This window comes from Athalia rosae, chromosome 4, assembly GCF_917208135.1.
Source record: "Athalia rosae chromosome 4, iyAthRosa1.1, whole genome shotgun sequence".
Lineage (NCBI taxonomy): Eukaryota > Metazoa > Arthropoda > Insecta > Hymenoptera > Athaliidae > Athalia > Athalia rosae.
In genome coordinates, this window is record NC_064029.1 from 16,729,062 (window position 1) to 16,744,301 (window position 15,240).

The 15,240-nt window shown below is 32.6% G+C and overlaps 1 protein-coding gene across 17 annotated transcripts in view; it reads left to right on the forward strand.

Moving 5' to 3' along the window:
• The window catches only part of LOC105693777 (histone deacetylase 4), a 63,077-nt gene that overhangs the window by 16,949 nt on the left and 30,888 nt on the right, over window positions 1-15,240 (forward strand). For 10 of the 17 annotated variants that reach the window (XR_007278175.1, XR_007278174.1, XM_020856827.3 and 7 more), the window contains one exon: window positions 14,783-14,842. Coding sequence is in view for 13 of the 17 variants with exons in the window: in XM_020856827.3 (XP_020712486.2) it covers window positions 14,783-14,842 (60 nt within the window). In the remaining 4 variants the exon portion in view is untranslated. Of the gene's footprint in view, window positions 1-1,799; window positions 2,339-7,049; window positions 7,114-14,782; window positions 14,843-15,240 lie in introns of those variants that run through there. The other 7 variants (XM_020856828.3, XM_020856822.3, XM_048654517.1 and 4 more) reach the window with 6 other exon arrangements.

The following is a 15,240-nucleotide window of genomic DNA, read 5'->3' on the forward strand; positions in this document are numbered from 1 at the left end:
TCAGACGCGATCATCGGTTATAGTAGTGACCACCTGTTAGTGGTCGGCCGAGTAGAGGCGACGCGACGCGGAGCTGCGCTACTTTGATGATAATATAAGCTATCTATGAACCGCGGGATTAGGTGCAGATCATACGGGGGGGAAAGAGCGTAGGTTTTGAAAAATTTCGTATTTTATATAACGACTCGGTAAATTGAATGAGTATTTTAATTCTATGTAGAGAAACGAACGCATAGCGCAAAGATGTGTAATCGCGTGATACGTGCAGTTTGTATACATGGTATATAAAAATTCATGTGTAATATATACGTATATGTTTTATGAAAAACTAGCACAAGCTGCGGTTGATAAGACAAGATTTATCATCATTATTATTCAACTTTATTTTATTTTATTTTTTATTTTTGCAAGTTCTTTTTTTCTCTATGGTTTTATATACTCATATAGTTATACGTGTGGATGACCTAGGTGTTACGAATAATTTCTGTTATAAATTTGTCTTGAATTTAAATTTTATTCTCCATTCAGTTTTTTGAATTTTAATCAATCAATCGATCGATTGTCCTGGTCCATTTCATAATCCAATTTTTTTATTTTTGATATATTTGAAAAACGAAAAGAAAGAAATTCATATTTTCATTGCTATGAAATAATCGTGTACATTATCGTATCATGTTGAACATGTATAACTAATATGGCAGCTGAAACGCGAGGATTAAAAATAAAACGGAAGTCAATTGTGGTGGATGATTGCGGCTTAGATTTATTTATTCCCGGAAGTTTAATATACTGGCGTGGCGTATAGCTTATCATCGGGCGACTCTTTCGTTACACTGCAAAAAACATATTCCAAATTAAAAAAAAAAAATAGAAAGAATTTCTGTTATTTCAACATAATTAGCGTTGATTATATTGAGGTGTATAATACCTCATGTGTGCATCAGTAAGGTTTTTCGAGAAAAATAATTGCCATTTAATTGAATGAATTCATGAAAAATTTTCGTTCATGAATTTCACTAGCCAAAAAAATTTGACCATTTAATTTGACATGCAGCGGTGCGGTAATATTTATTCATTTCATGTATTCGTGTGGTACACGAAATACATAAATTGAATTTATACACCCGGTGTATAGAAGCAGCTTATTCCATTCAGCTATCGATTTCTCTCTCTTTATACATATAGTATGTACTATATAGCGTAATTTATGCATAATATGTATCACGTATACATATATACGTATAGGTATACACATCATCCATATGAATCATGCTTCGAATACTTCTATATACATCCATGAATTTATATATAATATATATCACTGAATCATATAACGAATTCGTGAGTTTCATACGATAATCATCATTCTCATACCATTTCACACAGAAGTAGCGAACAGAAAAAGGAAATTATTAAAAACAATATTTATTAGTATTGAAAACGAGAAGAGTAAAACATTTGCAAAAAATAAATTAACAAAATTTGAACGACAGGGCAGGGGGGGGGGGGGGGGATGGAGTAGAACGAGTGTAAACGAAGGCAGAGGAGACAACAGTACTTTTGTAATTCTATAAATAAATATTCTCTCTGGTTCGTAACGACGGCCGGACTTCGGGGACCGGACTCTCAATACAGATTGCCGCGTTATATGCATGTGTCTGTGCATCGCGTATACGACTTATACCATATAAAAAGATTAAAAAAATACGACGCTGCGGACGCGACGCCTCGAGGCGTGGACGTTTATTTCGACCTCCTCTTCAAAGTCGGAAAATTTAACTCGTTGACTCAGTTCACGATCGCACTCCGTCCATGTCGGATTGTACGTGTTATACGTTACGTCGCGTTACGTTGTACGGTTAGGGTTATATTACGTTATAACCCGCTATACGGTATACACACGTACATATATACATATATATATGTGTGTGTGTGTAAAAAGTTACAATAACACTTATTGACCGTTTAAATATACATATAAACCTTTGGAAATATTAAGTAATAAGTTTCATGAGTTAATCAAATTACAAACAGTGATTATGATTGTATGTTTTTATTTTAGTTACTTTATTTCCTTTTTTTTTTCTTTCCCTTTTTAACGTTCGTCAATGATTCGTTGATAAATATATAAATACAAACGTGGAATTCGCACGCTGATCATCCAGCAGTGACACTTTAAACTTCGACGGTTCACCTGCGACGTAAAAATTAAAGAAAAACTTGTAAAATATTGTTCTGGATATTCAAATAGTTTTTTTTTTTTTTGATTTTCATCTTCTTTGATTTTTTGTTCTTTTTTATTCACTTACACTGGGATTTTAAAAACGATAAAATAGAGGTGAGTTTCAGTCGAGTATAAATTTTCTTTCTTATTCGTTTTCAATTTCATTTATTGGATTACATATATATATATTGTTCGATATGATTGTTCTCGTTGATTTCTTTCTACCGATTATTTATACGGTTTAGGTACATACGTACAAATATAGGTTGGGATTATTTATTTGTCTCGACTTTTGTGGTTTTTCTTTATAACACGTACAGATGTATGTTGTCTCTTCGCGACATGTGGTGCACACAGTCAGCTGTGTGTATTAACCTATCTAATGATTAAACGGAATTTCATTAAACTTTGTTTCCTTGAATAATTGTGCAATATCTGCAGTAAATACGTCATCTTCTCATTGTTACAAATCATACTGCATAAAATGTCTGGGAAAGAAAGAAAGTAAGAGAAATAAATAGATAAAGAATCGTGGAACAATCAGAACGATTAATTAATATTCGTGACACGTGTTCTCTGATTTCAAGTAGAATAATTAAAGCAATCGCTGATGATTGATTTTGTACAATTCGATTAAAGAAATGTATCAGAAAGCTAGGGTGAGCGAAGGAAGAAAAAATGAAGAAATAAAAAATATATATTTCCAGACGAAAAATATAAATTAGAGAACATTGATTTCAAATTCTACGATTCGTCGTAAGCTGTGTTGATAAACTTTTGTGGATATATTCAGAGTTATGACGCAAATCGATGATCGGAAAGTGTATTTATACATTACATAGACATTATTTTTCACATCGTAGTCACTTTTTTGCTCTTTTGATACGTATAATTTTTTTTTTTTTTTCTTCACCATCATCATCGTTTCATTCTCCACCTATGCACTTGCATTCTATTCGCTCGTTTTTTGATTTCTTTTTTAACAATTTTGTTTGACTCCCACCGTTTCGGTTATTTCTGTTATTGTTACTATCTCACCGTATCAGCTGAGCGATGTACACATTTACGGTATAATTATATCGAGAGTAGGAGGAATAATTATGCGATTATGACAAACTTACACACGGAGAACGTGCGTACAGTGTGTGTATGTCATGTGTTTAATTACAGCGTCTCTTTTTGAACGGTTAACTTGTCGTATTTTATCCATCTCACTCCGCAGTGACGTAAATGGTCCCTGACCTTACCGCGCGCTCAACTCAAAACCTCAAGACTTTCGTTACGAATCGTTCCCCATCCTTTAACTCCTTCGCATAATCGTCTGGTATTTCGAGTTTGTTAAACTCCGGAGTACGCGTATGGATAAATTTTATATTTGCATATAATTATAGTTCGGATCGAATCAACGAAAGCCAAAAATAATCAAACCATTCAAATGGCAATCGAATCAAAATTTTATTTATAATCAAAAACGATACAATTATTATTACTAGTATTGTTTTTTACGTCTCCCCCGATCAACGATCAGTTTTCACTGATATTTATTCATTTACAACAAATTGTACGTCGTTTGTGAAAAAATTAACATTTTTTTTTCACTTGGTCTTCGATCGAAAGTAATTTGTTGCAGGTATATTTACATGTTGTTCGGTTTAAACTGTTTTTCGCAAATTCTTTTTTTTTTTTTGCTCTTATTTTTTCTATCGACATGTGTACATACTTATATACACGTATGTATGTACAAACATTTATTACACGTTTTGAACACGTGCTTTTTCGATTCAGTATAAATATGTGTAGGTACGTTCATACTTATAATATAAAAATTTGCCGAATGTAAACAAAATTAGACATAATTTCCGACGATAAAAATTTTGAACAAAAAAAGATTCAGTGTCGAAGATTTGATATGCCATAAAATTTATTCAAAGATTTGTTGGCGATTGAAAAATATATTTTTTTTTCCATCGCCACTGATTTTTTTTATTCGCGGGTAGGGACATTTTCGCTTATCGACTTTGGTGTGATAACGGAGGAGGATCGTTCGTACACGTCGGGTTTTGAGAGATTTTTTCGATTCGATTAGGTCGGTTGTTGTGAGAAATTTTTGCGTTTAAAAGTCCTAAAAGCGGCTCTTGAACCCTTTGATCTCTTCGGCATACCATTATAATCGCCGTTAGCGTTTTTTAACTCGTAACCCTTCCCTACCGCTTTTTACTCGTCCCTCTTTACTCCCCCTACCTCCATAAGTTCAACATCCCGTTAATGGTTCAGGTTCTTCGAGAACAACTTCCATATCGCTTATATATACCTATGTATATACCGGCCCATGGGGTATCGTATCCCCACAGCAGCTTTTGCGCTTACTCGGCTCATCCGACTTTCCGTCTGTCTACCATATACTCCGTGGACGACGACGGCGACGATGATGCACTTCCTTCTTTCGATTCAGCTATTACATCGTCGCCGCACTTAAAGAAAAGCAAATATCACCGCGATCGAAGAGAAACGGGACACTACCGCGTGTAATTCAAGATCACGAGTCACGATCGGTAACTGATAAACGACCATTGTAAACGATCGATAACTCAAACGGATTGATTGATCGATCGGTCCATCGACTGATTGATTGATTGATGGCACGACTGATGGATTTGTGTCACGTTTTACTTAGAACTTTTCAACCGTGCCAGACCCCGCAAGCCCTGCCTTTCCCGCCTCGATACCTATCTCCAAGTTTTTAGATTATTTTTTATTTAATTTTATTTCAGGTTATCGTTTGTTCAGATTTGAATCGATCGTCGCGATACGTTATACGGTATTTGAGGATGACCTATTTTGCATTTTGTATTGGTTTTTTTTTGTCTCTTGATCGATAAAAATTTGGAAATAATCTTCAGTATAAAATATTTACAATACATGACGTTGGGTACGTGGTGATGAAGAAAAAATGTCGAAGCAAATCGATCTATCTTTTTATCGGTATATTCAATTATTCACATATGTGTAATGTCAAGTAAACCTCAATGATGGGTACCCATAAACAGCGTGTGTTACATACCTGTATAGGTAATCGTTTAAAATATTCAACGTCTATATTTATGTAGAATTTTAAACGGCGCTATTTTAAGTCTCGCAAACATAGATATACGGATACATAATTTTGTTGTTTTTTTCTTTTAATTTCGATTTACTAATTTATTTCTAGTTTTTTTGTCTCGTTTTTTTTTTTTGTTTACGATATTATTCTTTTTACTGTTTTTCCGCATTCGTATGGAAATTTGCGATACATAGGTATACATGAGCAGCAGTTGCGATACACGTGGCATAACTCATATACATATCCATCTAATCCTACGAACATATAGGTATATTAAAAATATTAAGTTTATTATTATCGTTGCTATCATTATTTTTCAAATTCCCCCACGTTACACACGTACACGCAAATATTTGAATTATTTATTGCTTGATGAAAAATACGTGTAAAAATGGAAATTTTTTTTTTTGGCTTTGTAAAGAATTGAGAAAGGTATTATTATTTTTTTTACCCATTAATAATGTAACAATTTTTGAAATCGAAAGCTTTCACGGTTGAGAATATTACGTCATTCGAGTCATTCCCTCCACTTGAGCTTTAAAGTCACGGGATCAATTTACGAGATGAATGAATTGTGGTCGTTGAGAGCCGCTTGTGCGCCGACGTTATCATTCGGTTTTCTTTCTCTTTTCTATGTGCGTATTAGCTTCGAGTTTCTCATCGGTACACCGGAATAAACGGAGACAGTATATATAGGAAATAAGACAAAATAGTAACGATAGAAAATTAAATGAAATGGAAATCGAACGTGAAAAGTATCTGCAATTATATGAAGTTGAAGATTGTTTATAGATTTTGATTTCTTCTTGATTTCTTTTTTTTTTTTTTTTTCATTATAAACTAAAGTTTCTACGTACAACATATCGTGTGATCATATGTATATATTTATATTACTTTGTATTGCACGTATGATAAACTTATAATACGATACGCCACACCATCAATGTTATCTATACCTATAATATAATTTTCATATAACATCGTGCAGCTACCGAGGTAGCTACGGTATAGCATCGCTAGAAGTAAAAAAATTAAAAGAAAAAAATAAAAAAAAATATGCAGAGTCATTTCACGATGATAATTTATAACGCTACGTGATGACAATCGTTCATACTCATGCATAACTACATAGGTATACCTACATGTATCCGCACTGCACCGATCTCGCGAGAAATTATTTTTTTTCTTTCTTTCCTCTTCGTATTTTTATTATTGGTATTTTTTCTCATACGCATTTTCATCATCGTCTTATGTATATATATATGTCCAGTAGATGGACGACGATAATCGATTAATGATTCGTATAATTATTGATTTTTTTTCAAACGAAAAACTCAATCGAATTCATTATAAAAAAAGAAAAAAGGAAATGACGAATATTATTAATTATAAATACAATTGATTCTCAACCTGCAGGTTTCTTTTTTGATTCTTAATTATTTTTTTTTTGCAACGAGTGCGTCATCTGCAGTTTGTACGTGCGTTTTTTTCTTTCTTTCGTTCTTCTCAAATTTCTTCTACTTCGCATCCCACTTATTTAAAAGCGTATATATCGTTAATAACATATTGAAAAATATATATGTATGTACGTACGTACGTATACGTTGATAATATATTATTGCAATTTGGTGTTAATACTTCAGAACGCGTGACCTTTTTTTTTTTATTCTTCTCGTTTTAATCGGTTTGTGAATACGTTGTTCATCTTATTAAAAATTGTGCCAGACGAAAGGCGTGTATATGGAGTATTATGGTGCCACCCGCAATATGCACCATATCAATCAATTGGGTACGTATTATCGTACGAATTAGAAAACAGATAATACATTTTTCTTTTTCTCTCTTTTAATTCATTTAATTCAAATTTTTCACCATTTTTTTTTTTTTTTTTCTTTCGTACATATCACTTCATAACGAGGTTCGCTGGCAATTCAGTTCGTCTCGTTGCGCTTTTGATATAACATGCATACATAAGTTTTCCATTTTTTTTTCTTCTCATATACGTACGTATCTTTAATTTTTTTTTCCCACATTCTTCTCTTCGTTATAGATTTATTATATGTGATATTCGGTCGATGGAGGTATAAATATTTCACCTTACGTAAGTCGCGTCTCAACTCACATACAGGCATTCTGTGCTGCAGGGTTTACGAATACGTCCACGACGACGTCCTCTGTACATAGAAATATGTACGGTATATACACGTGCGTGCCTGTTTGTGTGTATGTATTGATACATTAGGGTATATAGCGAAACAGGTTTTTTATCGCTCTTTATATTGCTAACGTTGCTGCCGCTGCAGCCGTTGCAGCTTATAACTCGCGAATGATTTTATCGGTATAAGGGCTGTTGTGCAATAGCTGCAAATGCTATTTAATTCTTGATAGCGATGTTAAATAGTTGTTACGTAATATTTGTAGGATTATAAATAGCGACTATATATAACTATGTTATTCTTACATATATCATACGTATACATATACACGTACATCGCGTTTCCATGTGGAAATTTTGCTGCACTGCGGTAGGTGTACCGGTATACCTGTATTGACACGCCTAATTAAATTCAATAATGATCATCCCGTTCGTTGGATTATAAGAAAAACAATAATAACAATAAGAAGAATCATCATCGATCTCATCAGTTTTTGCTGTCGCACGAGATTTTTTTATTAATTTTTTCTTATATTTATTTTTTGGTTTCTTTATATATTTTTTCTCGTTTGAAATAGAAAAATTAATTTTTTCTTTGACGTTCAACGGAGGGCGTGTAGGACCTTATAGTATATACAAATGTCATCCTATATATAGTTTTGGTTAAAATTAGGAGTCGGCCAACGGCCAGAAATACGAGCCTAAGGTATACCTAGCTCAAAAATTTTATGTACGGGGTTATTCACTATACTATATAACCGAACCGTTCACTTATCGCATCCGGAGCGCTGATATATCTGGGCAAAAAGAGAAGAAGAACTATTTCAAAATATGTTTCTTTTTTTTTTTCATAAGTATTTCCAAAAATTTCCTCATTTTCGTGGCAGACTGCACGAACATTTAATTTGAGCTCGTTCGTTAAATTTATGAGAAAAAATTACGACATGTATACGCGAGTAATATTTCTGACAGCTGTACGTAAATTTTGAAAATTTTTTACCGAATGAAATAAAATCAAATAACGTGAAAACTACGCGAAAGCGCGCAACAACCGAGAGAAGTTTAATAGGATGAACAGCGACGACGGTTTCGTCTGGAATAAAAAGACAAAAATCTGAAATAGAAAAAGAAAGAAAAGAATTTGGTTTAAACTACGACGACGAAGATCTCGCGAAGATTTAAATATATATTCTCTCAAACACACGTGGAAAGTCTGGACGAAAATATACTATTGTCGGCTAGACTTGAAGATTTTATTTTTGGCCTCGTTTCTCTATTCTCGTGTCATATATGTTTAATCGAAAATGTTATCGATCGACTACGAAATACTTAATATCAAATCGAAATAGAACTCCAAAAAAAAAAAAAAACTGAGAAAAGATAAAAACAAAATAAGTCAAAGACACACAAAATAACTGAGTTGGATGAGTGATGTGGTTATGTTGTAAAAAAATTGATATACTTTTTTTCTTCCAACATCTCACTTTGATTTTTCTCTTATAATTTATCTGTTGTAAAAAACTAGAAAAAAAATAAATAAAAAATTGCCATTGACAGATCAATTATTGTATTATGTATAGTATATTGATTTGGAAATGGTATATGTACAATAAAGAACAACAAATATACGGGGAAAAAAATTGTGATATTTTTAAAAATGCTTTCGCAATTTATCAAAATTTTTTTTTTCTCCACATCTCTCTCTCTGAATTTTCAAATAATTTTTTTTATCGGAGATTAATAGAAAAATTTCACGCGAGCTTTTTATCCGTTCGTATATCTAGACACATTTAACCTATTTATCTGACTCTGAATAGAAATAAAGTAAAAGAAAAAATTTGTAAAAAAAAAAGTAAGGGAAAAAATTGCTGTTGCTGCCATCACCAGCTGCTTCTATAAATAGGATAATGCAACTTGGAATATACGAAGAGCAGGGAATGATTCATCATTCAACTTACAAACGAGACATCCTTTATACGTCCAGTTATAACGACTGGGGGAAAAAAAAAAGATATTTTTTTTTTAATAGAAAAAAAAAGCAATTGACGCTAAAAATAGGGTTGAAAATTAATATAGCCGCCTATTGCGGAGAATAAAAAATCAATAAATCGATAAAAACGATAAGAATGACAGTGATAATAACAAAAACAAAAACAATGATAATATCAATGATGATCAAATAGTATCGCGAAAAATATCGCGGTTTTAATTTTAGAAAACCGCGCCGAGATGCTTTATCGTGGGTGGTATATTTTTAGACGATATTCTTCGACGTAGTTAAAATACATGTTCAACGTGCACATATATATATATATATATATATATATGCACCTACATACACCCACCTCTATACATATCCACCGAAATATTTTCTTATGTGCGGTTTTCAACGTTGCGCCTGATCGATGCAAATGACTTTTTTACGAAAGAGCATGGAGAATCGAGGAAAAAATAAATAAAGAAAAACGAAACGAATACGTATCTATCTTATAATTGAATTTTGAATTTCTCAAATATTTTGACAATTTTTTAGCCCATTTTTGAATTTTTTATTACGACATTGCTATTGATTATGCTGAATTTAGCGTACCTCGCGTACATACATACGTTTAGGTATGAAGTATGTTAGACATAATAACGTTATAATATATATACATATGTAACTGCGTAGTAGAGTTATTAATTACGTTTCATAGACGTATATAACTCCACGTGTAAAGTTATTATATGTAATCCCGAAGAACTAATTATATCAATACCTCGGTTACCGTTACGTTATAAACCAAGTTCGCTGTATACATGTATATAGATTGTATACATATATACATATGTATTGCAAGTCATATAATAACTTATCCGCCCCTCGCAATATCTTCTAATATCTTTATTTATCGGACTACATTAATTTTTCCATTTTTTTTTTTTTATTTTATCGAGCTTACATACCTATGCACGTACGTGTTTGTACAATGCCGTTACAAACTTTACCACACATTGATAACATGGCTCTTTTTCAAATAAATAAAACATGAATAAATCATTGAATCATCATTTGTAATTTTCGAATTGATTTTTTTTTTATTATTCTATTTTTTTTATTGGTGCAAAAGCTTTCCGGACGCTTGAGAAAAAAAATTGTTGAATCAATCGACGGTTGTCTTTTATTAAATTCTGGTTTCTTTTTCTTTCCGTTCTTCTCTCATAGTTTTTTTTCTTTAAATTTATTCGTTGATATTAAAATGAAAATAAAATTTGTTTTTGTACAGAAGTTAATTACGAGTAATTTTCATTAGGTTAATAATATTCCATTTATAAAAGTGTTATTCGAAAAAGCAGCTTCGATAACCATGTGATGTAGTACACGTTTACATACAATTATATACTTACGTACGTAAGTGTGTATATATACATAGATAGAGGCTGGTTAGTTTATTTCTAGAATTCTTCGTCACCGTACCAATTATTCAATAATCTGAGAGGTTTCTTAATTATCAAATTACATTTTCCTGCAGTATTATACGGTGATATTATTAAAACCCACGAGATATCTGACTCACCTATAATATGCAAATTATAGCGTATGGATGTATTTTATTAATTTACTTGTTTACTGGTCAATATCGTTATTAATTTTTCAACTCACTTACGACCGTTTCAAATTTGATATTACGCGGTTAAATTTCTTAATTTTTCTATAGAAAAATGAACAGAACTTTTCTCTCTTTTATTCTCTCGTATATTTTCGGATTCACGAATTTTTAATTTTATTTGATTCTTTTCTAAACACATGTACACCATTACATTTTATTTTGCCGCTCCTACGGCTGCCCCCAGAATCGCGAGGTTTCGAAAGTTATTTTGGGCCAGACATTTTTTTACGCAGTTAATCGCATTTATATATTCATATTTACATATATATTTGTGTGTGTATCCACATATTATACACAAACATGTACGTACACCAACTTGATTTATTTCTAACTATTTACGTATGCACGCTTTTGACTAGTGACAGTATACGTAGTAGACATGCGTATGTATAACGTACGTAACGTTGAAATTATCTTGTATTATACATGGGGTATCTCGCGCCAAATCGACCTAGATATAATGTGGTTTTACTATTTCTTTTTTTTTCCATTCAATTCGGCGGCTTATTCAACGGTAAAATCCACCAGGATTTGAAAATGAAGTTATAGATGAAAATTGATCGTTTGCAGAGAAAGAAAAAAACGGAATAACAAATAAATTCAAACGTAGGGGATCGCGGTGGGAGTTAGATTTGGCGCGAAATGTCCCATATGCGTATACGCTAGGTCATATTTCCGTCTTCTTTTTTCGCGTGCTAGTTAAGAATCTATTTTTAACTAGACGGGATTTTTTATTCATTGGTCTTTTTCGTTCCGTTCGTACCTTTTTTTTTTTTTTTTTATTCTTCTTCTTTTTCGGTCGTTTCTTTTGCTTCGATTTATTCATTTATTCGTCGTAAGTGGGATTCAATTACGTCTTCGGTTTTAGAGAGAAAAAAACTGAAAAATTTCCATTCTATTTTGTCAATTGAGACGGTGTGAGAAAAAAAAATATATACATATATAATTAATAAAGTCAGACGAACTTGACTGACGCTGATGAGTCCACGTTGGACGATTTGTTGAAGATTTTTACGACCGGAATAATGAGAGATCAATTTCTCGCGATTCAAAAAATTTGGAGGTCTTCTCTTTCGGTTCATTGAGAGAAAATTCAGTGTACTTCCGATCATGAACATTAACACCTCGGGTGCAAAAAAAACATAGCCGAGTACATCAACTTTTCCGAATCAATCAAACGTCGGTTCCTCAAGTATAATCGTAAAAGACAAAAATCCAAATCAATCAAATCGTGTTTCCCCTGGCCTGGCGTTGGCCACGATCCAGAAGATCGGAAAATCTCTGTATCGAAGACGAGATATTTTGAACATTTTTTTTTTTTCTTTTCTTTTTGTTTTCTCTAAAATAGGAAATAGCGAATCGATAAAACGTGAATCCCCACTCCGCTTTCATCTCCCGTTTCAGTGAAGATACTCTTCGCTAGTGCGCCCATTTTTTTTAATGTAGTTGGCGCGAGACTCTACCGAGTCTCTTGATCATATAGGTATATAAGTCGCGTATTATGGCCAACTGGTTGCCTTGAACTTGAGAGTCGAAGGAATGTGCCGAGCAGTGACCTCAGTTCAATGTTCACTACTTCACTCTCTCATTCGTTCTCTCGATTCATCTCATCTCTCTCTTGCTTCTATGAAACCTATTTCGAATATATTATAAATCGAAACGGTGATACAACTCGACGACCCCCTTTTCGGTTTTCCTAATTTGGTTTTATTCAATTTATTTCTACTTTTCTTTTCTGCTGTTTCATCTTATAATTTCACACCTCATTTTATTGTTTCGAATGAACAATTTTACCGATGAACATGATATTTTAACAGTCGTCGTCGTCGTCGTCGTCGATCTAATGGAAAAAAATATATTCGTTTCTAAAAAAGCGTCGGTATGAGGAACCAAATGATTTTTTTTTGGATGTTTTCTTCTCTTGACTTCTCGACAGGAGAAAAATGAAAAAGCCGAATAAATCGGCAAAAAAATAAGATTAGTCGATGATACCTTGAGAATGATTTTCGGAAGATTCTATTTTTAAACTATCTCATAATGTTAAGACTAACAAGTATAGAAAATCTTCGTAAATACGCGCGTATTATGTGGGATGACGATACAATAATGATAGGAAAAAGGAAAAAAAGAGAAAGAAAAAAGAAAGAATTCTGAAAAAAGATAATTACGCGATTTACGTGTATAATGTGTGAGTTGTTTAATTGTTTTTTTTCCTTTTTTGTTCTGCATCTTCGACTCCTCCCAACGAACGTTTTACGCGAGATATGCATATATGCGTGTTTGTGATTTTCGAGGAATATACGTAGGTACGGGAATATCTGTTGACACGTGCTTACGTCAGACACGTTATCATCACGTGACCTGTCATCGGTGATTATTGATGATCGTTTTCGCCCGTTATTATATTATTACAATATATTTATAAATAATACGACAATACAGTCTGGTGACCTCTGGAACTTGGTAGAGCAGAAATTGACTGTTCTCATTTTCTATCTACTTTTCGGACGATCTATTCGATATCACGCGATACGCAACGATTAAGAAGAGGAAATAATTTGAACGATCGTCGAAAAAAAAATTGACAAAAAATAAAGGGGAGGTAACGCGGGAGGCTCGTCCCCCATTTTTTGTGTTTCATATGCATACATGTACGAAAACACACAGCCATACATGTGAACTTACTATGAGAACTTTATTAATAGAACGCTGACTTAATCGATACGGCCAATCAGCGATCACCTACTCGGTATATGGAATATTATTTTATACTCTGCACGCTCGCAATTCTGCAATTATGCATATAATATATATATATATGAACATATACAGATACGTCGTGGTTATTCAGTAAAAAAAAAATTTTTTTTTTTTCAATATCATTAGAGACTTGGAAAACAATTATTAAAATAACATTTATTCCACATGCACACGTGATAAAATAATAATATAATTTATTGTATTTTGTATTATTTTAATTTTTCCAAAGCGATAATCTTTCTTCAAACTTTTTCGATTAAACTATTCAAAATCAAAATTAGATATTCATTAAATCTTGACGTCGTACGATTTTTCAAAATTCTTTTCCGTTTTGTTATTTATGTATTTGTCTTTTTCCAATTCGCTGAAAAAATTTCGCCAAAAATGGTCTTTGCTCCAGAATTTGAAGGTAATAAGAATCAAGGAATGAAAAATAAAACTAAAATCATCGAGGGGGGAAGAAGTAGACGAAGAAAAAGTATGAGTCTACACATTCTGTTTATGCTCGAAGGTCATTTACTACTGAATCTTATACCACAGTCCAATATTGCCCGCGTGTACATAGATACACACGGTATATAATGTATTATACATTCAACAGGGAAAAATGATTGTTCTACTATACGTGTATCTGATATAAATTATCCATGGGAGCTGACTCGGAAAGCCTTCGTCTAAAAATAAATATGTATCGCTACACATAATAATTACTACAAATTCGTACGCGAACTCTTAATTATATACGTATAAAGAAATCTACTGTACTCCACGTATTTTAAATGAAAGAAAATAATTATTTCGACGATATCAATATCAATTAAAAAACATACCTCATTGAAAATCGATTATTATTTCAACCAAAAATTTTCACACCGTTTTCAAATTTGTTTCAGAAGACGTGGGCTACAGAAGTGTCGATATATCGTCCGCCTTTACACACATACCCCAAAAAGGTGAGCGAAATCATTATTATCATTGTGATTTTTTTTATTATTTTTACCCATTACATAATCGATGTAAGAATTTTTAGTAGCTGTTTGCAGCGAATATGCACGTAAGAAATTTAAGGTTTTTTCTTCATCTTCCTTTTTTTAACTCGACTCAACTTTTCGAACAAAGTCTGCACGCGAGATTTATCGCTAGTTTTTTTCTACGTTCATCCATGTTTCTCCCCTGCACAGATAAGTTGCAATAGTGTACGTTGTATGTATGTGAGAATATTATTTCTTCGCGAAATATATATTTTTCGTCTGATTTGAGGAAAAAAAATTAAAAGAAAATGAAAATTTAGCGACACCTGCTCGTACTCGTGTATATAAATATTTAATGTGTCTATATATTTGTATGTACG